The sequence below is a fragment of the Colius striatus genome, chromosome 26 (assembly GCF_028858725.1).
Source record: "Colius striatus isolate bColStr4 chromosome 26, bColStr4.1.hap1, whole genome shotgun sequence".
Taxonomy (NCBI): domain Eukaryota; kingdom Metazoa; phylum Chordata; class Aves; order Coliiformes; family Coliidae; genus Colius; species Colius striatus.
Genome location: NC_084784.1, coordinates 1,822,005 through 1,844,706, shown reverse-complemented (window position 1 = coordinate 1,844,706; position 22,702 = coordinate 1,822,005). Strand labels below are relative to the sequence as shown.

The 22,702-nt window shown below is 64.4% G+C and overlaps 4 protein-coding genes across 6 annotated transcripts; 3 read left to right on the top strand and 1 right to left on the bottom strand.

Annotated features, from left to right (window-relative positions):
- The first annotated feature begins 100 nt into the window (after positions 1–100).
- On the top strand, positions 101–925 carry APOF (apolipoprotein F). Its single transcript, XM_062015311.1, has one exon. It carries the CDS (start codon positions 101–103, stop codon positions 923–925), a length of 825 nt encoding a protein of 274 aa, XP_061871295.1.
- A 2,229-nt stretch (positions 926–3,154) lies between these two features.
- On the top strand, positions 3,155–17,207 carry STAT2 (signal transducer and activator of transcription 2). Of its 3 annotated transcripts, XM_062015723.1 has the most exons (24): positions 3,155–3,206; positions 3,563–3,773; positions 4,048–4,179; positions 4,260–4,410; positions 4,510–4,608; positions 4,692–4,787; positions 4,917–4,995; positions 5,091–5,176; positions 5,281–5,429; positions 7,393–7,551; positions 9,310–9,462; positions 9,556–9,576; positions 10,484–10,577; positions 10,695–10,751; positions 10,823–10,906; positions 10,981–11,079; positions 13,177–13,315; positions 13,398–13,447; positions 13,523–13,611; positions 13,689–13,825; positions 13,923–14,111; positions 15,412–15,469; positions 15,993–16,954; positions 17,021–17,207. In XM_062015723.1, the coding sequence occupies exons 2-24, from the start codon at positions 3,754–3,756 to the stop codon at positions 17,152–17,154; spliced, it is 3,237 nt and encodes a 1,078-aa protein (XP_061871707.1). In that variant the 5' UTR covers positions 3,155–3,206; positions 3,563–3,753; the 3' UTR covers positions 17,155–17,207. The 3 variants fall into 3 exon arrangements, with proteins under 3 accessions (XP_061871707.1, XP_061871708.1, XP_061871705.1); XM_062015724.1 differs by lacking the exon at positions 3,155–3,206 and having other exon boundaries at positions 3,459–3,720; XM_062015721.1 differs by lacking the exon at positions 3,155–3,206 and having other exon boundaries at positions 3,459–3,773.
- A 188-nt stretch (positions 17,208–17,395) lies between these two features.
- On the bottom strand, positions 17,396–19,584 carry IL23A (interleukin 23 subunit alpha). Its single transcript, XM_062015729.1, has 4 exons — positions 19,423–19,584; positions 19,184–19,279; positions 17,676–17,801; positions 17,396–17,542 (listed from the first exon to the last, which is right to left on the bottom strand). Exons 1-4 carry the CDS (start codon positions 19,582–19,584, stop codon positions 17,396–17,398), a joined length of 531 nt encoding a protein of 176 aa, XP_061871713.1.
- Positions 19,583–21,846, top strand: LOC133627881 (basic proline-rich protein-like). Its single transcript, XM_062015310.1, has 2 exons — positions 19,583–19,928; positions 21,380–21,846. Exons 1-2 carry the CDS (start codon positions 19,583–19,585, stop codon positions 21,844–21,846), a joined length of 813 nt encoding a protein of 270 aa, XP_061871294.1.
- The last annotated feature ends 856 nt before the right edge of the window (positions 21,847–22,702 follow it).

The following is a 22,702-nucleotide window of genomic DNA, read 5'->3' as shown; positions in this document are numbered from 1 at the left end:
GAGGGGCTGGAGGGGTTGCCAGGGGGGCTGCAGCCCCAGGGGAGGGTGACAGGGCTCTGCCCCTTCTCCCCTCTCCACAGGCTCTTCCCCTGCTGCCACCATGCCCCAGCTTCTCCTCCTCCTCCTCCTCCTTGCCCCGTGCCTCGCCGCTCTCTCCACCATCCCCTCGGGTCCGGCCGCCACCGACGATGCCGCGGCGCGGGCGCTGCTGGCGGAGCTGACCCAGCACCTTCCCCCCCAGCCCCTGCCGGGGGTCTCCTGCCCCACGCTGCACCCCACAGCCCTCCCCGGCTTCACCCGGCTGCCGCCGGCCCCCCGCGCCCTGGCCCGAGCCGCCCTGGCGCTGGCGCTGAGCGCGGCCTCCTGCGAGCCGCAGGCGCGGGCCGAGCTGCCGCCGCTGTCCCGGGAGCTGGGCCCCGAGGCGGCCGCGGCGCTGCTGCGGGGACTGGCGCGGCTCCGGGCCACCCCGGCCCCCCGCGCCCTGGCCCCGCTCCTCCTCAGCCTGGCACGGCCACAGGGCTCGGGGGGGCCGTGCGTGGCCCAGCGGGACCCCGCAGCCGCCGGCCGGTGCCGCCGCGGCGCCGAGGACGCGTGTGACCCGCCGGGCGAGCGCGAGGCCCACGGCGTGCTGCAGTGGGTGCCGGCCGCCGGCGCCTTCTACAACCTGGGCACCAGCATCTACTACGCCTTCCAGGGCTGCGACGCTCTGGCTTCCAGCCGGGCGCTGGAGGCGGCCGAGGACCTGGGCTACGCCGGCCTGTCCGCCATCGTGGCCAGCGTGGGCGGCCCCGCGGCTCTGGGCGTCCAGCTGGGGCTGCAGCCGGGGCTCAAGGCCGGGGTGAGGGCGCTCATCCGCTATTTCACCTCCGCCGGGGCCCCGCTGCCGGTGCCCACCGCGCACAGCGGCGCCGTCCTCGTCGTCTGAATAAATGGCTGCTGCCGCTGCCATGGCCCCGGTGGCGCTGCCTGGGGGGGTCGGATCGATGCGGGGCCGCGCTGACCCGGGACACAGGGACCTTGGCCCCGAGGGGAACTCGGCTGAGCCGAGACAGCCCTGGCACTGGCCCAGCCCCACAGACACGGCCCCAGAGCCTGGCACTGTGTCGCCATCGCTGGCCCTACAGCCTGGCACTGTGTCCCCATCGCTGGCCCTACAGCCTGGCACTGTGTCCCCAGTCCTGTCCCTACAGCCTGTCACGGTGTCCCCAATCCTGTCCCTACAGCCTGGTCCTGTGTCCTCATCGCTGTCCCTACAGCCTGGCACTGTGTCCCCATCGCTGGCCCTACAGCCTGGCACTGTGTCGCCATCGCTGGCCCTACAGCCTGGCACTGTGTCCCCAGTCCTGTCCCTACAGCCTGGCTCTGTGTCCCTGTCCCCATAGCCTGTCCTGTCCCCAGTCCTGTCCCTACAGCCAGTCCCTGTGTCCCAAGCACCGTCCCTACAGCCTGGCCCTGTCCCCATCACTGTCCCTACAGCCAGGCTCTGTGTCCCCATCGCTGTCCCTACAAGCCTGGCATTGTGTCCCCATCACTGTCCCTACAGCCAGGCTCTGTGTCCCCATCGCTGTCCCTACAGCCTGGCATTGTGTCCCCATCACTGTCCCTACAGCCTGGCTCTGTGTCCCCATTGCTGTCCCTACAGCCTGGCCCTGTGTCCCCAGTCCTGTCCCTACAGCCTGTCACGGTGTCCCCATCGCTGTCCCTACAGCCTGGCATCGTGTCCCCAATCCTGCCCCTACAGCCAGTCCCTGTCCCCAGTCCTGTCCCTATAGCCTGTCACTGTCCCCAGTCCTGTCCCTGTAGCCTGTCACTGTGTCCCCATCGCTGTCCCTATAGCCGGGCGCTATGTCCCTGTCCTCATAGCCTGTCCTTCTGTCCCCAGTCCTGCCCCTACAGCCAGTCCCTGTGTCCCAAGCACCATCCCTACAGCCTGTCCCTGTCCCCAATCCTGTCCCTACAGCCAGGTCTTGTGTCCCTAATCCTGTCCCTACAGCCTGGCCCTGTGTCCCCATCGCTGCACTACAGCCTGTCCCTGTGTCCCCAATCTTGTCCCTACAGCCTGACACTGTGTCCCCAATCCTGTCCTTTACACCCTGTCCCTCTGTCCCCATCGCTGTCCCTACAGCCTGGCCCTGTGTCCCCAATCTTGGCCCTACAGCCTGGCCCTGTGTCCCCAGTCCTGTCCCTACAGCCTGGCCCTGTGTCCCCAATCCTGTCCCTACAGCCTGTCCTGTCCCCAGTCCTGCCCCTACAGCCAGTCCCTGTGTCCCCATCGCTGTCCCTACAACCAGTCCCTGTGTCCCCATTGCTGTCCCTACAACCAGTCCCTGTGTCCCCATTGCTGTCCCTAAAGCCAGTCCCTGTGTCCCCATCACTGTCCCTAAAGCCAGTCCCTGTGTCCCCATCGCTGTCCCTACAGCCAGGCTCTGTGTCCCCAACCTTATCCCTCTAGCAACTCTCTGTGTCCCCTGCACTTTCCCTACAGCCTGTCCCTATGTCCCCAGTCCTGTCCCTAGAGCCAGTCCTTGTGTCCCCAGCCGTGTCCTTGCACCCTCCCCTTGTCCCGTCCCCATGTCCCGTCCCGTCCCTGTCCCCTTGTCCCGTCCCTGTCCCCATGTCCCGTCCCGTCCCGTCCCTGTCCCCCCGTCCCGTCCCGTCCCTGTCCCCTTCTCCCGTCCCGTCCGTGTCCCCTTGTCCCGTCCCGTCCCGTCCGTGTCCCCATGTCCCGTCCTGTCCCTGTCCCCACGTCCCGTCCCGTCCCTGTCCCCCCGTCCCGTCCCGTCCCTGTCCCCTTGTCCCGTCCCTGTCCCCATGTCCCGTCCCGTTCCTGTCCCTGTCCCCCCGTCCCGTCCCGTCCCTGTCCCCTTGTCCCGTCCCTGTCCCCATGTCCCGTCCCGTTCCTGTCCCTGTCCCCTTGTCCCGTCCGTGTCCCCTTGTCCCGTCCCGTCCCGTCCCGTCCCCGCGCGGCCGCCGCGCGCCCCGCCTGGCCCCGCCCCGTGACGTCATTTCGGGGAAGCGGGCTCTGCTCCGGCCCCGCGCTCCGCCGCCGGGGGGCGTGGCCTCGCCGCCGCTCTCCACCAATCGGCGCGCGGATCGGGGAGGGGGCGTGGCCCCACCGCCTCTCTGCACCAATCGGCGCGCGGAGCGGGGGGAGGGGGGCGTGGCCTCCGCGCCTTCCGGGCCCGGCAGCGGCCGCGGGCGCCGAGGTGGGAAGCGGGGTCCCGGCGGGGACCGGGGGCGCTCCGGGGCTCCGGTGCCGCGGATCCGCTCTGCGAGGCGCTGCCTCGGCGGCCGGGAGCCCCGCGGGGGCCGGGGGGCGCGCAGGGGCTCCGGGCTGGGGCTGTCCCGTTGGGGCGGGGGCTGTTTATGGACGGCCGGGCGCGGGATCCCTGCAGCGGGGTCGCTTGAGGCGCAGGGACGTGGCCGGGGGGTGCGGGGAGCCCCTGGGGAGGGTGGAGGGGAAGGGGGCAGGTGTGTGTTTGCCCCCGGCTCAGCACGTCGGGGACGGCTCGGCCCTGGGTGGGCAACCTCAGCCGCTGCTCACCCGTTCCTCCTGCCCCAGCGAGGGGCTGCCGACCTGCTGCTGCCCTGGCCGGGCCTGAGCCCCAGCAGAGGCACCCACGGGACCACCCACGGGACCACCCACGGGACCACCTGAGGCTGAGCCAGAGCAGAACCCACGAGACCACCTGAGCCAGCCCAGAGGCACCCACAGGGCAGGTACATGGGGTGCTCAGCACGACATGTGGGGTCATGCCATGGCCCCCCCGGGGGTGAGGAGCTCGATGTGACCACCCTGACCTCCCCATCCCATCCCATCCCATCCATTCCCATCCACCCCATCCACCCCATCCCATCCCATCCCATCCCTTCCCATCCCATCCCATCCCTTCCCATCCCTTCCCATCCCATCCCACCCCATCCCATCCCATCCCATCCCACCCCATCCCATCCCATCCCATCCCATCCACCCCATCCACCCCATCCCATCCCATCCCTTCCCATCCCATCCCACCCCATCCCACCCCATCCCATCCCATCCCCCAGCATGGCACAGTGGCAGGAGGTGCAGAATTTGGCCAACACCTACCTGGAGCAGGTCCACCAGCTGTACACAGAGGCCACGCTGCCCATGGAGGTGCGGCAGTGCCTCGCTGCCTGGATCGAGGACCAGAACTGGTAACGTGGTGGTGGGCTGGAGCTGAGGGGCTGCACTGATTGGTGTTTACTGAGCTGATGCTGAGCCCATGGTGCTGCAGGTACCAGGCAGCTGAGCCACTCTCATCCCACGCCCGGATGCTCTTCCACTCCTTGCTGGCGCTGCTGGGCGAGCGCCTGGGCAGCCCAGGGCTGGGGGATGAGGATTTCATGCTGAAGCACAACCTGCGCAAAGCCTGTCGGGACCTGCAGGTGGGCAAAGGAGGGCAGGAGGCTGGCATGGATTAGAGGGGGTGGGGAGGGGGTCTCTGTGCCCCTCTGACCCCCCTCAGCTGCTCTTTCCTTGCACAGGCCCAGTTTGAGGAGTGCCCGGAGAAGTTTGCCAACGTGGTGGCCAACCTGCTGCAGGAGGAGCGGCGGATCCTGCGCCTGGGGCAAGCGGGGGGGCAGGTGAATTGGGGTCCTCCTGTGCCCACCCCTTGCCTTCATCGGGCCTTACCAGCCTCTGCCACACACCCCCTGTGTCCCCTCAGCAGGGGGAGGCGGCTCCAGTGCCCAGCACACCTCAGGAGAACGACAGGCAGCAGCAGATCCAGCGGCGCTTGGCTGAGTTCCACGCGGCCCTGCAGGTAACAGCCCCTCCCCACCCCCCTCCAGTCCAGGTTCTGGGGGGCTGCCCAGCCCCTCACTCCCACACCCCCTCCAGATTCTGAGGGGCTGCCCAGCCCCTCACTCCCCCTACTCTCTGCCCCTCCCAGGAGGCTGAACGTGCCTTCAGGCACCTCGAGGACTCACAGGATGCCTTTGACTTCTGCTTCAAGGTGCACTACCTGCCAGGTAAGGCCCAATCCTGCCCACCCCAGGAGGTAGATGCTGGGTGGTGCTGCCCTGCATCATCTCCCCTGACACCCCCCCTCACCCCCTGCCCACAGGCAGGGACAAGAACAGTGACCCCCAGTACGCCCAGCAAGTCCAAGCCCTCGAGGACAAGCTGATGATCCTGGACCGGCAGCGGCGGGTGCGAGGGGGCTGGGGCTGGGCTGGGGAGGGGGGGTCACAGCCACTCTGTGCCCTTCCCAACCCTGCTCAGACACATCTTCCCCACCCCTCACCCATCCCCAGGAGGTGCTGGCTCAGATGCAGCAGCTGCTGGGGCGCAGCGAGACGCTGCGGGATTTCCTGCAGGAGGAGCTGGGGGCCTGGAGGGAGCGGCAGCAGCGCTCCTGCCTCGGGGCACCCGCCGACACCCGCCTGCGCGCCCTGGAGACGTGGTGGGGTGGGGTGGGATGGGATGGGATGGGATGGGATGGGATGGGATGGGATGGAGTGGGATGGGATGGGATGGGGTGGGATGGGATGGGATGGGATGGGATGGGGGGGATGGGATGGGATGGGATGGGATGGGATGGGGGGGATGGGATGGGATGGGATGGAGTGGGATGGGGATGGGATGGGATGGGGTGAGGTGGGGTGAGATGGGGCGGGATGGGATGGGGTGGGAGAGGGACAGTAGGCAGGAGAGGTGGGATGGGATGGGATGGGATGGGATGGGATGGGATGGGATGGGATGGGAGAGGGACAGTAGGCAGGAGAGGTGGGATGGGATGGGATGGGATGGGGTGGGATGGGATGGCATGGGATGAGATGGGATGGGATGGAGTGGGATGGGGATGGGATGGGATGGGGTGGGGTGGGGTGAGATGGGGTGGGATGGGATGGGGTGGGAGAGGGACAGTAGGCAGGAGAGGTGGGATGGGATGGGATGGGATGGGATGGGATGGGATGGGATGGGAGAGGGACAGTAGGCAGGAGAGGTGGGATGGGATGGGATGGGATGGGGTGGGATGGGATGGCATGGGATGAGATGGGATGGGATGGAGTGGGATGGGGATGGGATGGGATGGGGTGGGGTGGGGTGAGATGGGGTGGGATGGGATGGGGTGGGAGAGGGACAGTAGGCAGGAGAGGTGGGATGGGATGGGATGGGGTGGGATGGGATGGCATGGGATGAGATGGGATGGGATGGAGTGGGATGGGGATGGGATGGGATGGGGTGGGGTGGGGTGAGATGGGGTGGGATGGGATGGGGTGGGAGAGGGACAGTAGGCAGGAGAGGTGGGATGGGATGGGATGGGATGGGATGGGATGGGATGGGATGGGATGAGATGAGAGAGGGACAGTAGGCAGGAGAGATGGGATGGGATGGGATGGGATGGGATGGGATGGGATGGGGTGGGATGGGGTGGGCAAGAGGCAACAGGCAGGTGGGATGGGATGAGATGAGATGGGCAGCAGGCAGGAGGGATGGGATGGGATGGGATGGGATGGGATGGGATGGGCAAAAGGCAACAGGCAGGTGGGATGGGATGAGGTGAGATGAGATGACATGGGCAGCAGGCAGGAGGGATGGGATGGGATGGGATGGGATGGGATGGGATGGGATGGGATGGGGATGGGGTGGGGTGGGATGGGATGGGATGGAGAGGGATGGGATGGGATGGGATGGGAGAGGGACAGTAGGCAGGAGAGGTGGGGTGGGATGGGATGGGATGGAGTGGGATGGGATGAGATGAAATGGAGTGGGATGGGATGGGAGAGGGACAGTAGGCAGGAGAGGTGGGATGGAATGGAGTGGGATGGGATGGAGTGGAATGGGATGGAGTGGGATGGGATGGGATGGGATGGGATGGGATGGGATGGGGTGAGAGGAGAGAGGGACAGTAGGCAGGAGAGATGGGGTGGGATGGGATGGAATGGGATGAGGTGAGATGAGATGAGATGAGATAAGATGAGATGAGATGAGATGAGATGAGATGAGATGAGATGAGATGAGATGAGATGAGAGAGGGACAGTACGGAGGAGAGATGGGATGGGGTGGGATGGAGTCAGGTGGGATGGGAAGGGATGGGATGGAATGGAATGGGATGGAGTGGGATGCAATGAGGTGGGATGAGAGAGGGACAGTAGGCAGGAGAAATGGGATGGGATGGGATGGGATGGGATGGGATGGGATGGGATGGGGTGGGCAAGAGGCAACAGGCAGGTGGGATGGGATGAGATGAGATGGACAGCAGGCAGGAGGGATGGGATGGGATGGGATGGGATGGGATGGGATGGGATGGGATGGGATGGGATGCGTTGGAGGCCAGTGGGCAGGAGAGATGGGATGAGATGGGATGACAAAGTGGGATGAGGATACCCAAGCCCCTCCCTGAGCCCCGTGGTGCCCTCAGGTTCACAGAGCTGGGCCAGGGCCTCTTCCAGCTACTGAAGCTGCTGCGGGCTCTGGGGGACCTGAAGCAGAAGGTGACCTACGAGAGGGACCCTCTGAAGGCAGAGCCCCCGCTGCTGGAGCGGCGCCTGCGGGAGCTGCTCACCTACCTGCTGCAGCTGTAAGGGCGGCGTGGCCGGGGGTGCTGGGCAAGGGGGGTTCTTGGGATGGGATGGAGTGGGATGGGATGGGATGGGATGGGATGGGATGGGATGGGATGAGATGGGATGGGATGGGATGAGATGGGAGAGGGACAGTAGGCAGAAGAGGTGGGATGGGATGGGATGGGATGGGACGGGATGGGACGGGATGGGGTGGGGTGGGATGGGATGGGAGAGGGACAGTAGGCAGAAGAGGTGGGATGGGATGGGATGGGATGGGATGGGATGGGATGGGATGGGATGGGGTGGGATGAGGTGAGATGAGAGAGGGACAGTAGGCAGGAGAGATGGGGTGGGGTGGGGTGGGATGGGATGGGATGGGATGGGGTGGGATGGGATGGAGAGGGATGGGATGGGATGGGATGGGATGGGATGGGATGGGATGGGATGGGAGAGGGACAGTAGGCAGAAGAGGTGGGATGGGATGGGATGGGATGGGATGGGATGGGATGGGATGGGATGGGATGGGATGGGGTGGGATGGGATGGGAGAGGGACAGTAGGCAGAAGAGGTGGGATGGGATGGGATGGGATGGGATGGGGTGGGATGGGATGGGATGGGATGGGATGGGATGGGATGGGGTGGGATGGGATGGAGAGGGATGGGATGGGATGGGATGGGATGGGATGGGATGGGATGGGATGGGATGGGATGGAGAGGGATGGGATGGGATGGGATGGGATGGGATGGGAGAGGGACAGTAGGCAGAAGAGGTGGGATGGGATGGGATGGGATGGGATGGGATGGGATGGGATGGGGTGGGGTGGGATGGGATGGGAGAGGGACAGTAGGCAGAAGAGGTGGGATGGGATGGGATGGGATGGGATGGAATGGGATGGGATGGGATGGGATGGGATGGGATGGGGGGGATGGGATGGGGGGATGGGACGGGATGGGATGGAATGGGATGGGATGGGGGGGATGGGATGGGATGGGATGGGATGGGATGGGATGGGATGGGGGAATGGAATGGGAAGGGATGGGGGGGATGGGATGGGATGGGATGGGATGGGATGGGATGGGATGGGGGGGATGGGATGGGGGGGATGGGATGGGATGGGATGGGATGGGGGGGATGGGATGGGATGGGATGGGATGGGATGGAATGGGATGGGATGGGGGAATGGAATGGGATGGGATGGGATGGGGGGGATGGGACGGGATGGGATGGGATGGGATGGAATGGGATGGGATGGGGGAATGGAATGGGATGGGATGGGGGGGATGGGATGGGATGGGATGGGATGGGATGGGATGGGATGGGATGGGGTGGGATGGGATGAATGGGATGGGATGAGATGGGATGGAATGGGATGAGGTGAGATGGGATGAGGTGAGATGAGAGAGGGACAGTAGGCAGGAGAGATAGGGTGGGATGGGATGGGATGGGATGGGATGAGGTGAGATGGGATGGGATGGGATGAGATGAGAGAGGGACAGTAGGCAGAAGGGATGGGATGGGATGGGATGGGATGGGATGGGATGGGATGGGATGGGATGGGATGGGATGGGATGGGGTGGGATGGTATGGGATGAGGTGAGATGAGGTGAGATGAGAGAGGGACAGTAGGCAGGAGAGATGGGGTGGGATGGGATGGAATGGGATGAGGTGAGATGAGATGAGATGAGATGAGATGAGATGAGATGAGATCATCTCAATGAGGGGGGTCATTGGGACAACCCTCACCCCCCTTCTCCTCCCTCCTCCCGGTCCCCAGAGCCTTTGTGGTGGAGCAGCAGCCCAGCATGCCCAACGCCTGCAAGCGCCCGCTGGTGCTGCGCACCGCCAGCAAGTTCTCGGCCCGCGCCCGTCTCCTCGTGCGCCTCCAGGACCGAAACCACCGCATGGAGGCCAAAATCCACATGGACAGGTTGGGACCCCTGAGATGGACCCTCTGCCTGGTCATAGGGAGGGGTTCTCGAGGGGTTTTGCTCCTCTTCTGATAACCTGTTGTCTCTTGCAGGGATCCCCCCAAGATAAAAGGGTGAGAGCGGAGTGAGAGCTGGAGGCAGTGGGCAGGATGGGACCCACCAGCCCTACCACAGGGGTCTGGGCAGGATGGGACCCCCCAACCCTACCACAGGGGTCTGGGCAGGATGGGACCCCCCAGCCCTACCACAGGGGTCTGAGCAGGATGGGACCCCCACCCCAACCAGAGATCTGGGCAGGGTGTGAGCCCCCTACCACAGGGGTCTGGGTAGAACGTGACCCCCAGCCCCAACCCAAGGGTCTGGGCAGGATGTGACTCCCCCCAGCCAGAGATCTGGGCAGCGTGGGAGCCCCCTACCACAGGGGTCTGGGCAGGATGGGATCCCCCCCAACCAGAGATCTGGGCAGGGTGTGAGCCCCCTACCTCAGGGGTCTGGGCAGGATGTGACCCCCAGCCTCAACCCAAGGGTCTGGGCAGGATGTGACCCCCACCCCTATCTCGAGGGTCTGGGCAGGATATGACCCCCCCAACCAGAGATCTGGGCAGGGTGTGAACCCCCAACCTCAGGGGTCTGGGCAGGATATGACCCCTCCTCACCAGGGGTCTGGGCAGGATGTGACCCCCCAGCCCCAACCCAGGGGTCTGGGCAGGATGGGACCTCCCAGCCCCAACCCAAGGGTCTGGGCAGGATGGGACCCCCCAGCCCCAACCCAGGGGTCTGGGCAGGATGTGACCCCCTCAACCAGAGATCTGGGCAGGGTGTGAGCCCCCTACCTGAGGGGTCTGGGCAGAATGTGACCCCCCCTTACTCCAAGGGTCTGGGCAGAATGTGACCCCCCAGCCCCAACCCAAGAGTCTGGGCAGGTTGTGACACCCCCTACCCCAGGGTTCTGGGCAGGATGTGACCCCACACACCCCAGGGGTCTGTGTCTCCCCCCCACAGCCTCTCTGTGCCCTGCAGGTTTCGCAAGTTCAACATCCTGACATCGAGCAGCAAAACGCTCCTGGCAGGGGACAGTCCCCAGGATGGGCTGGTCTGTGACTTCCAGTACCTGGTAGGGACCCCTGCCCAGACCCCTGGGTCCTCCTTGGGGTGAGGGAGTGGGGCTGGGATCCTGTTAACCCCCAGCACTGGGTCCCAGCCCCAAGCTGAGCCTTGTCCTGCCCCACAGACTCTGAAGGAGCAGAAGGACAGCAGGTCTGGCAAGGGCAGCAAAGGTGTTGGCGAGGTGGGTGCCAGGCTGGGGGGCCACAGGGGCAGCTGCTGCCCCACGGTGCCCACGGTGCCCCCCCTGTGCAGGGTTCCTTGGTTGTGACAGAGGAGCTGCACCTCATCACCTTCACGCTGGCCTATGCCTACTGTGGGCTGGAGCTGGAGCTGGAGGTGAGGGCTGGGGGTTAAAGGGGGGCTGGGGGACTGGGGGAGCTGCCAGCTTGACCCTCCCTTTCTCCCTGCAGACCACCACGCTGCCCTTTGTCATCATCTCCAACAACAACCAGCTCCCCAGTGCCTGGGCCTCCATCCTCTGGGTCAACATGCTCAGCAGTGACCCCAGGGCAAGTTGCATCCCCCTCCCCAAGCCCTGTGCCACCCCTCACTGCCCCTGGCCCCTGCCCTTGTCCTGGCATCCCAGCTCCATCCCTGCTCCTCACACAGGTCCTGTCTCAGGCTTGTGGTCCTTGTTCCTGGTCCTCCCATGTGCCTTCTCTCTTCTCCTGTCCTGGGTCTTTGTTTGGTCTCTGTCCCCATCCTCTGGTCCCTGTCCCATCACAGCCCCTGTCCCATCAGCCATCCCATCCCCTGCCTCAGTGCCCATCCCCAGCCCCTAATCCCTGTCCCATCATCATCCCCTACCCTTGTGCATGTCTTCAGCTCTTGGTACCTGTCCCCTGCCCCAGTGCACATCCCAGTCCCCTGATGCCTCTCTCATCCCCTGGTCCTTGTCTCATCCCCTGCCCCACATCCCCATCCCTGTCCTGTCCTCTGGTCATTGTCCCATCTCTGTCTCTTGTCCCTTTGCATATCCCTGTTGTCCTTGTGCCTGTCCCATCCCCATCCTCTGGTCCCTGTCCCCATCACCATCCCCTGTCCTTGTGCATATCCCCAGCCCCTGTCTCCTGCCCCAGTGCACATCCCAGTCCCCTGATCCCTCTCCCATCCCTACATCCCTGTCCCATCCCTGTCCCATCCCTGTTCCCTGCCTCTGTGCATGTCCCTATCCCATCCATGCTCCCTGTCCTGTCCCCTGGTCCTTGTCCCAACTGTCTCCTGTCCCTGTCTCATCCTTGCTCCCTGTCCCATCCTCATTGCCATGTCCCTTCCTCATTCCCTTACCCCACATCCCCATCCCCTTCTCCCTGTCCTGTCCCCTGCTCCCTGTCCCATGGCTGTCCCCTCCCCACATCCCCATCCCCTCCCCACATCCCCATCCCCTGCTCCCTGTCCCATGACTGTCCCCTCCCCACATCCCCTGCTCCCTGTCCTGTCCCTGGCTCCCTGTCCCATGGCTGTCCCCTCCCCACATCCCCATCCCCTCCCCACATCCCCATCCCCTGCTCCCTGTCCCATGACTGTCCCCTCCCCACATCCCCTGCTCCCTGTCCTGTCCCTGGCTCCCTGTCCCATGCCTGTCCCCTCCCCACATCCCCATCCCCTGCTCCTGTCCCATAACTGTCCCCACATCCCCATCCCCTGCTCCCTGTCCTGTCCCCTGCTCCCTGTCCCATACCTGTCCCCTCCCCATATCCCCATCCCCTTCTCCCTGTCCTGTCCCCTGCTCCCTGTCCCATGGCTGTCCCCTCCCCACATCCCCTTCTCCCTGTCCTGTCCCCTGCTCCCTGTCCCATGGCTGTCCCTTCCCCACATCCTCATCCCCTGCTCCTGTCCCATACCTGTCCCCTCCCCACATCCTCATCCCCTGCTCCCTGTCCTGTCCCCTGCTCTCTGTCCCATGGCTGTCCCTTCCCCACATCCCCTGCTCCCTGTCCTGTCCCTGGCTCCCTGTCCCATGGCTGTCCCCTCCCCACATCCCCATCCCCTGCTCCCTGTCCTGTCCCCTGCTCCCTGTCCCATACCTGTCCCCTCCCCATATCCCCATCCCCTTCTCCCTGTCCTGTCCCCTGCTCCCTGTCCCATGGCTGTCCCTTCCCCACATCCTCATCCCCTGCTCCTGTCCCATACCTGTCCCCTCCCCACATCCTCATCCCCTGCTCCCTGTCCTGTCCCCTGCTCTCTGTCCCATGGCTGTCCCTTCCCCACATCCCCTGCTCCCTGTCCTGTCCCTGGCTCCCTGTCCCATGGCTGTCCCCTCCCCACATCCTCATCCCCTGCTCCCTGTCCTGTCCCTGGCTCCCTGTCCCATGGCTGTCCCCTCCCCACATCCTCATCCCCTGCTCCCTGTCCTGTCCCTGGCTCCCTGTCCCATGCCTGTCCCCTCCCCACATCCTCATCCCCTGCTCCCTGTCCTGTCCCTGGCTCCCTGTCCCATGCCTGTCCCCTCCCCACATCCTCATCCCCTGCTCCCTGTCCTGTCCCCTGCTCCCTGTCCCATGGCTGTCCCCTCCCCACATCCCCTTCTCCCTGTCCTGTCCCCTGCTCCCTGTCCCATGCCTGTCCCCTCCCCATGCCCCCAGCCCCACTCAGCCCTTCTCTAGCAGGAGCAGCAGTTCTTCTCCTCTCCCCCACCAGCACCTTGGCCCCGCCTGGCTGAGGTGCTGAGCTGGCAGTTTGAGAGTGTGGCAGAGCAGGGCCTGAGCAGGGACCATCTCCTCATGCTGGCTGAGAAGCTCTTTGGTAAGGCAGGATGCTGCCCCAACCCCAACCAGGGCAGTGCTGGGGGCTGTGCTGTCCCCCTCACCCTCCTCTCACCTCCCAGGCTCGAAGCCATCCCCAGATTGCACCCTGACCTGGCCCAAGTTCTCCAAGGTGAGCTGTGCCCAGACCTCATGGTCTCATCCTGCCCCCCTGTCCCTGTCCCTGCTCACACTTTGCCTCCCCCAGGACGGTGCCTCCGGCTTCTCCTTCTGGGCCTGGCTGGATGGGATCCTGGGGCTGCTCCAGGAGCACCTCAAACAGCTCTGGAAGGATGGGTAGGAGCAGGACCAAGGGGCTGGTGGTGGGAACTGGAGTTGGGGAGGTCACAGGGGGCTGATGCTGCCTCCCCCAGACTCATCCTGGGCTTTGTGAGCCGCAAGCAAGAGAAGAAGCTGCTGAAGGGGAAGCGGACGGGGACGTTCCTGATCCGGTTCAGCGAGAGCGTGCTGGGGGGAGTCACCTGCACCTGGGTGGAGCATCCCAAGAGTGGTGAGTGATGTCCCCCCAAGCCCTCACCTCTGGGCTGCAGCCCCTCATTGCAGCCTCAGGGTGCTGACTGCAGCTGCTCCACTCCCCTGCCCCACAGGGCCCGCTGCGTTCCGGGCTGTGGTTCCCTACACTGGAGCTGAGCTGGCGTCGCTGGCTCTGCCTGACATCATCCGGGACTATCAGCTGCTGGTGGAGGAGAACATCCCTGAGAACCCGCTGCAGTTCCTCTACCCCGACACGCCCCGGGACGAGGCCTTTGGGCCCTACTACAGCCAGCGGCAGGAGGGTATGGCACGGCATGGCATGGCATGGCACGGCATGGCATGGCACGGCATGGCATGGCATGGCATGGCATGGCATGGCACGGCATGGCATAGCACGGCATGGCATGGCACAGCATGGCATGGAACAGCATGGTGTGGAACAGCATGGCATAGCATGGCATAGCATGGCATGAAACAGCATAGCATGGCATGGCATGGAACAGCATGGCACAGCATGGCATAGCATGGCATGGCATGAAGCAGCATGGCACAGCGTGGCACAGCATGGCACAGCATAGCATGGCACAGCATGGCATGAAACAGCATAGCATGGCATGGCATGGCACGGCATGGCACAGCATGGCACAGCATAGCATGGCACAGCATGGCATGAAACAGCATGGCATGGCAGAGCATGGCATAGCATGGCATGGCATGAAACAGCATAGCACAGCATGGCACAGCATGGCATGGCATGAAGCAGCATGGCACAGCATGGCACAGCATAGCATGGCACAGCATGGCATGAAACAGCATAGCATGGCATGGCATGGAACAGCATGGCATGGCACGGCATGGCACAGCATGGCATAGCATGGCATAGCATGGCATGGCACAGCATGGCATGAAACAGCATGGCATGGCAGAGCATGGCATAGCATGGCATAGCATGAAACAGCATGGCACAGCATGGCATGGCACAGCATGGCATGGCACAGCATGGCATAGCATGGCATGACATAGCATGGCATAGCATGGGATAGCATGTCATGGCATGAAACAGCATAGCACAGCATGGCACGGCATGGCATGGCATGAAGCAGCATGGCACAGCATGGCACAGCATGGCATGGCACAGCATGGCATAGCATGGCATAACATGGCATGGCATGGCACAGCATGGCATGAAACAGCATAGCACAGCATGGCACAGCATGGCATGGCACAGCGTGGCATGGCACAGCGTGGCATGGCACAGCATGGAACAGCATAGCATGGCACAGCATGGCATGAAACAGCATAGCACAGCATGGCATGGCACAGCATGACATGGCATGGCACAGCATGACATGGCATGGCACAGCACAGCATGGCATGGCACAGCATACCATGGCACAGCATGACATGGCATGGCATGGCACAGCATGGAACGGCATGGCCTGGCACAGCATGGCATGTCATTGCATGGCATAGCATGGCACAGTATGGCATAGAACAGCATGGCATGGCATAGCATAACAAGGCATGGCACAGCATGGCATGGTGTGCTATGGGAGGACTCCCTGGACCCCCTGCCAGCCCCTCTGACCTCTCTGTCCCCAGGAAACCTGATGGAGCAGAAGAAATATCTGAACAGGCGCCTGATCCGTGTGTCCTCCAGGTGAGCCCCGGGGATGCCTCAGTCCCTCCTGGCCCCGTGGCATGGGGAGCTCAGTGACATGGACTCAGGGAATGGTTGTGGCTGGAAAAGCCCCTGAAGCTGCTGCAGCCCCAGCCCTGCCCTCACCCTGCCCAGCCCAGCACTGACCCCTCAGCACCTCACCCCACGGCTTTGGGATCCCTCCAGGGCTGGGCACTGCCCCAGCTCCCTGGGCAGCCTGGCACAGGGCTGACACCCCTCTCAGGGAAACAGTTCTGCCTCAGCTCCAGCCTCAACCTCCCCTGGGGCAGCTCCAGCCCCTTTCCTCTTGTAACCCAGGAGCAGAGCCTGACCCCAGCTCCCTGCAGCCTCCTGGCAGGGAGTGTCAGAGAGGGCTCCTGGCTGCCCTCAGCCTCCTCTTCTCCAGCCTCAACACCCCCATTCCCTCAGCCCCTCCCCAGCACCTTGTGCTCCAGCCCCTTCCCCAGCTCTGACAGCCTCATGTCCCCCTTATGCTGCCCCCCAGCCACATCTCTCCCTCCAGACAGGCAAATGAGTCGTGGCAGACAGAAGAGGAGCTGGTGGCAGCCACTGAAGACCTGGAGACCTTGCACCTGCAGCCTGGGGGCCTGGGGGCTCAGCAGCCCAGAGGCCTGGTGCCACTGCAGCCTGGGGGCTCAAGGGTGCTGCAGGACACCCCTGAGACCCTGGGACCACTGCAGGTGATGGCCACGAGCCCACAGCCCCTGCAGGTGATATCTACCAGCCCACAGCCCCTGCAGGTGATGGCCACAAGCCTGGGGCCACTGCAGCCTGGGGGCTCAGGGCCACTGCAGCCAGGGCTGCCAGGGCCAGAGCCACCTCAGCCCCTGCAAGTGATGGCCACGAGCCCACAGCCCCTGCAGGTGATGGCCACAAGCCTGGGGCCACTGCATCCTGGGAGCTCAGGACCACTGCAGCCAGGGCTGCCAGGGTCAGAGCCACCTCAGCCACTGCAGGTGGCCTCAGGGGTGTCAGAGATGCTGCAGCCAGGGACTGAGGACCTGAAGCCCCAGCTGCTGCTGCAGCTGGTCCCACAGTTGCTCCCCAAGGGCCAGGGGCCACTGCAGCTGGGACCAGGGGCTGGGGAGGTGCTGCCTGGGGAGCTGAGGGTGCTGCAGCAGGGGGAACCTGAGGACCAGGGGGCTGTGGGACATGGGGCTGTGGAGCCACAGCTGGTCCCCAGTGGCCAGGGGCCACTGCAGATGGGACATGGGGGCTTGGGGCCACAGCAGCCGCTGGCCAGGGCCGTGGGGATGGTGCAGCCAGGGCTGGGGGCTGCAGAGCTGCTGCCCCAGGAGCTGGGGATGTTGCCACCGGAGCTGAGCGACCTGGAGCTGCTGCCTGGCAGCGTGGACGTGCAGCAGGTCCTGCAGTCACTGGAGGAGCTGGAGCCAGGCCTGGAGACCATGGAGGCACCAGAGCTGATGCCAGACCTACTGGAGCCTTTGGCTGGGAGGCTGGAGGGTGAGTGTCAGGGTCAGAGAGGGCACAGAGGTGGCCCCTGGGCACTGAGCTCTGCCCATCCCACAGGCAGCACCGTGCTCCTGGACCCCCACGACCCCTTCCTGCCCCAGCCTGAGGACACAGCCCTGGCCCCTGTCAACTCCCTCTTTGCCACAGCCGACTTCCCACCTCTGCACATCGATGCCTCTGACTTCCAGTGACTCCTCCCTTGGCCTCCCTGTAAATAAAACCTCTTCTTTGCCCTCCCCCTCCACGCCCCTGGTCCCTGCTGCCTGCTCAGAGCCACGTTGTGTTTTACCCAGGGGAGTTGATCTCCTTCAGACCTTTATTAGAAACCCATAAATACCCGAGATAAATAGGGAGCATGGCATATAAATAGCCCCTCGGGATGGAGGGGGAATAAATAAGGGGGGTGGGGGGTGAAGGGGAGGTTGGGCAGCCTCAGCGGGGCCCGGCGCTGTGGGTGAAGACGCGGCTCATGACGGCGGTGAAGGATTGGAGCCTCTGCAGAGCCAGGCGCTGCAGCAGCGGCTGGGTCCAGGCTGAGGTGGGGACTAATGGATGGTGGGATGGGCGACCGTGTTCCTGCTGCGGGGAGGGAGGCGGGGTTAGGCGGCCCGAGGCCACGGCTGATGGGCGGCCGCTTGCCCCGGCTGTAGCGGGAATAGGTTCCGTCGGGGCTGTCCCTCTCCCACCCCGTCACTCCGCCCCGCACCCTCACCTGGACGAGGCTCAGGAGCTGGTCCAATGTTGCTTCCAGCCGCGGCAAGCGGCGAGAGGTGAAGATGTCGGAGCCCAAAAGGTCCCGGTAGTGCTGCAGCCCGTGGAGGATCCGCCTCAGGCAGCGCTGCGAGGAGCAGCCGTGAGCCCGGGGCACGTCCCCTGGCACCCTCGGGCGCCTCTGGGAACCCACAGCACCCCTGGGACCTCCAGACACATCTATCAACTTCTCTAGAAGCCCTCGGAGCACCCCTGAGTAGTCCCAGTACCCCGGGAATCCTGGGCACATCCCTCAGCATCCCTGGGGACCGCCTGGGCACATCCCTCAGCATCCCTGGGGACCCCCTGGGCACATCCCTCAGCATCCCTACGACCCCCGGGCACCTTGAGACCCCTGTACATATCTCCCAGCACTCTGGAAGCCTCGGGCACCTCCCAGCACCCCTGGGACTCCCAGGCACATCCCCTGGGACTCGCAGACACCCCTGGGTACCCCGAGCACCTCGGGAATCCTGGGCACATCCCTCAGCATCCCTGGGGACCCCCTGGACACATCCCTCAGCATCCCTACGACCCCCGGGCACCTTGAGACCACTGTACATATCCCCCAGCACTCTGGAAGCCTCGGGCACCTCCCAGCACCCCTGGGACTCCCAGGCACATCCCCTGGGACTCTCAGACACCCCTGGGTACCCCGAGCACCTCGGGAATCCTGGGCACATACCTCAGCATCCCTGGGGACCCCCCGGGCACATCCCTCAGCATCCCTGAGGACCCCCTGGGCACATTCCTCAGCATCCCTGGGGACCCCCCGGGCACATCCCTCAGCATTCCTACGACCCCCGGGCACCTTGAGACCCCTGCACATATCTCCCAGCACTCTGGAAGCCTCGGGCACCTCCCAGCACCCCTGGGACTCCCAGGCACATCCCCTGGGACTCTCAGACACCCCTGGGTACCCCGAGCACCTCGGGAATCCTGGGCACATCCCTCAGCATCCCTGGGGACCCCCCGGGCACATCCCTCAGCATCCCTGGGGACCCCCAGGCACCTTGAGACCCCTGGGCACCTCTGAGACCCCTGTACATATCTCCCAGCACTCTGGAAGCCTTGGGCACCTCCCAGCAACCCTGGGACTCCCAGGCACATCCCCTGGGACTCTCAGACACCCCTGGGTACCCCGAGCACCTCGGGAATCCTGGGCATATCCCTCAGCATCCCTGGGGACCCCCCGGGCACATCCCTCAGCATCCCTGGGGACCGCCTGGGCACATCCCTCAGCATCCTTGCGACCCCCAGGCACATCTACCAGGCATCTCTGGGACCCCCTGGGCACCTCTGGGACCCCTGTCCACATCCCCCTGCACCCTGGGAGTTTTCTGCGAGCCTCAAACACCCCTGGGAAGCCCAGCTGCACCCCTCAGCCCTCCTACGATCCCTCTGGGACCCCCAGGATCCTCAGTCGCCCCCGTCGCAGCCCCCACCCCAGCACCCCGTGTCCCCCGGTACCGTGTTGTTGGTGTCCAGCGTCGGGGGGTCACAGGCATCGCTGCAGCGGATCCGGGGGGGCCAGTTCTTGGGGTCCTCCTCGCTCAGGTTCGTCTCCTCCTGGCAGCGGGGGAATTCGGGGGGGGGGGAGGCAGAGGAAGGATTCAGCACCATCTCTGCACCCGCCGGACCCCCCGATCTCCCTCTCACCGGGATGCTCAGCACCTTCCCCGACCGAGCTCCCCCGCGCTCACCAGGACACGATACGGCTCCTTGAGGGTCGTGACTTGTCGCGATAGCTCCCGAGAGAGGTTCCTGCAGGCGGCCCAGTCGGTGCTGGGAGCCGGGAGCGGCGCCGGGGCCGCGGGCGGCGGCAGCAGCAGCAGCCCGAGGCAGAGGCAGAGGCGGCTGAGCGGGGCCATGCTCGGTCGTTCCCGCCACCGGCACCGGCACCGGGCTCTTATGGGGCGGCGGCAGGTGGGGAATCCCCGGGACAGGTGGCACCCGCCCCCCGTTACTGCGAAATCGCCGCCTCCCTCGAAAGCAGAACCGATACCGGGCCGGGGTCCCCGTCCCGCGCCCCGCCGCGCCCGGCCCCGCCGGGACGGGACGGACGGGCAGGAAAACCCGGGGCAGTTCCGGGCGGCTCCGAGCCCGGGGCGCCGCGACGGCAGCGGCACGGGAGGGATCGGGACCCCCCAGCCCTGCGCGGTGCACCGGAGCCGAGGCCAGCGGGGAGCCCGGGCGAGGCGGGACCCCCAGAAGTGTCTGTGTGTCTGTCTGTGTGTGTCTGTGTGTGTCTGTCTGTGTGTGTGTCTGTGTGTCTGTCTGTGTGTGTCTGTCTGTGTCTGTCTGTGTGTGTGTCTGTGTGTCTGTCTGTGTGTGTCTGTCTGTGTGTGTGTCTGTGTGTGTGTCTGTGTGTGTGTCTGTGTGTCTGTCTGTGTGTGTGTCTGTGTGTCTGTGTGTGTGTCTGTGTCTGTGTGTCTGTGTCTGTGTGTCTGTGTCTGTGTGTCTGTGTGTGTGTCTCTATGTCTGTGTCTGTGTGTCTGTCTGTCTGTGTGTGTCTGTGTGTGTCTGCGTGTCTGTGTCTGTGTGTCTGTGTCTGTGTGTCTGTCTGTGTGTGTGTCTGTGTGTCTGTCTGTGTGTGTGTGTGTCTGTGTGTCTGTGTCTGTGTGTCTGTGTCTGTGTGTCTGTGTGTGTGTCTGTGTCTGTGTGTCTGTGTCTGTGTGTCTGTGTCTGTGTGTCTGTGTGTGTGTATGTCTGTGTCTGTGTGTCTGTCTGTCTGTGTGTGTCTGTGTGTGTCTGCGTGTCTGTGTCTGTGTGTCTGTGTCTGTGTGTCTGTCTGTGTGTGTGTCTGTGTGTCTGTCTGTGTGTGTGTGTGTCTGTGTGTCTGTGTCTGTGTGTCTGTGTCTGTGTGTCTGTGTGTGTGTCTGTGTCTGTGTGTCTGTGTCTGTGTGTCTGTGTCTGTGTGTCTGTGTGTGTGTCTCTATGTCTGTGTCTGTGTGTCTGTCTGTCTGTGTGTGTCTGCGTGTGTGTGTCTGTCTGTGTGTGTGTCTGTGTGTGTCTGTGTGTGTGTCTGTGTCTGTGTGTCTGTCTGTGTCTGTGTGTGTGTCTGTGTGTGTGTCCGTGAGTGTGTGTGTCTCTGTGTGTGTGTGTGTGTGTGTGTCTGTGTGTGTGTGTGTCTGTGTGTCTGTCTGTGTGTGTGTCTGTGTGTGTGTCTGTGTCTGTGTGTCTGTCTGTGTGTGTGTGTCTGTGTGTGTGTGTGTGTGTGTCTGTGTGTGTGTGTGTGTCTGTGTGTCTGTCTGTGTGTCTCTGTGTGTGTGTCTCTGTGTGTGTGTGTCTGTGTGTCTGTGTCTGTGTGTCTGTGTCTGTGTGTCTGTGTGTGTGTCTGTGTCTGTGTGTCTGTGTCTGTGTGTCTGTGTGTGTGTCTGTGTGTGTGTCCGTGAGTGTGTGTGTCTCTGTGTGTGTGTGTGTCCCCGGTGTCTGTACCCTGGATGTGTCCCCCCGCCATTGTCCCCCGTTTTCCCTCCCTGTGTCCTCCGCTCCTTCTCGACCTCCCCAGGAACCCATCTGGGGCAGCCCCGGCTCGGCAACCGGCGGCTCCCCGAGGCCGTGAGGTCCCACTGCAGCCCCCCGCATCCCCCCGCAGCTCCTGCATCCCCCCGCATCCCCCCGCAGCCCCCGCATCCCCCCGCATTCCCCCGCATCCCCCCGCAGCCCCCGCAGCCCCCCGCATCCCCCCGCATCCCCCCGCATTCCCCCGCATCCCCCGCATCCCCCCGCAGCCCCCGCAGCCCCCGCATCCCCCGCATCCCCCGCAGCCCCCCATCCCCCCGCATCCCCCGCAGCCCCCCGCAGCCCCCCGCATCCCCCGCAGCCCCTGCATCCCCCGCAGCCCCCGCAGCCCCGCTCCCCTCCCCGCCGGGCCGGGCTGTGCTGCCCGAGGCACCGCAATCGCGGCGGCCCCGACGGGGCGGCTCCGGCGCTTCCCGCTCCGCCCGCCGGGGCTGCCCCCGGCCTTTCCCGGGACCGTGCCTCATGCACCGGCCCGGGGCCGAGCCCGGGGGTACACCCGCCCTGCCCGTGGTGTTGTGTTCCCACCCCCGTGGGGTTGGAGGGGGGAGCGGGGCAGAGGTCCCGTGGGGCTCGGCATCACGGGGTGCTGCCCGTGGGACACGATGTGATGGCAGAGGACAGCGTGGGGCATTTGGGGACATTTTGGGGTCCCATGGGGACGCTGTGTAACAGTGGGACCCCTGGAAGCTGCTGGGGGCCGTGATGGGACATACAGGGACCTCCGTGGGGTGCTGGGCGGTGGGATGCTCTGTGACACCAGGTGAGACCCCCGTGGGCACTGTGGGTCATTTCGGGTCCCCGTGGGCACTGTGGGACAGCACGGGATGCCAGGGGACCCTGTGAAGTGCTGGGGACCCTGTGTGACACTAGTGGGCACAATGAGACCCCGTGGGGCACTTTGAGACCCTGTGAAGCAATTTAGGACCCTGTGAGACACTTTGGGACCCTGTGAGGCACTTTGGGACCCCGTGAGGCACTTTGGGACCCCGTGAGGCACTTTGAGACCCTGTGAGGCACTTTGGGACCCTGTGAAGCAATTTAGGACCCTGTGAGACACTTTGGGACCCTGTGAAGCACTTTGGGACCCCGTGGGGCACTTTGGGACCCCGTGAAGCAATTTAGGACCCTGTGAAGCAATTTAGGACCCTGTGGGGTACTTTGAGACGCCGTGAGGCACTTTGGGACCCTGTGAAGCACTTTGGGACCCCCGTGGGGCACTTTGGAACCCTGTGAAGCAATTTAGGACCCCATGAAGCACTTTGGGACCCCGTGGGGCACTTTGGGACCCTGTGAGGCACATTTGGGACCCTGTGAAGCAATTTAGGACCCTGTGGGGCACTTTGAGACCCTGTGAGGCACTTTGAGACCCCGTGGGGCACTTTGGGACCCTGTTGGGGTGCCAAAGGACGCTACCTGACACCTCGGAGGGATTGGAGGGTAGTGGGACACTAGTGGGAACGATGA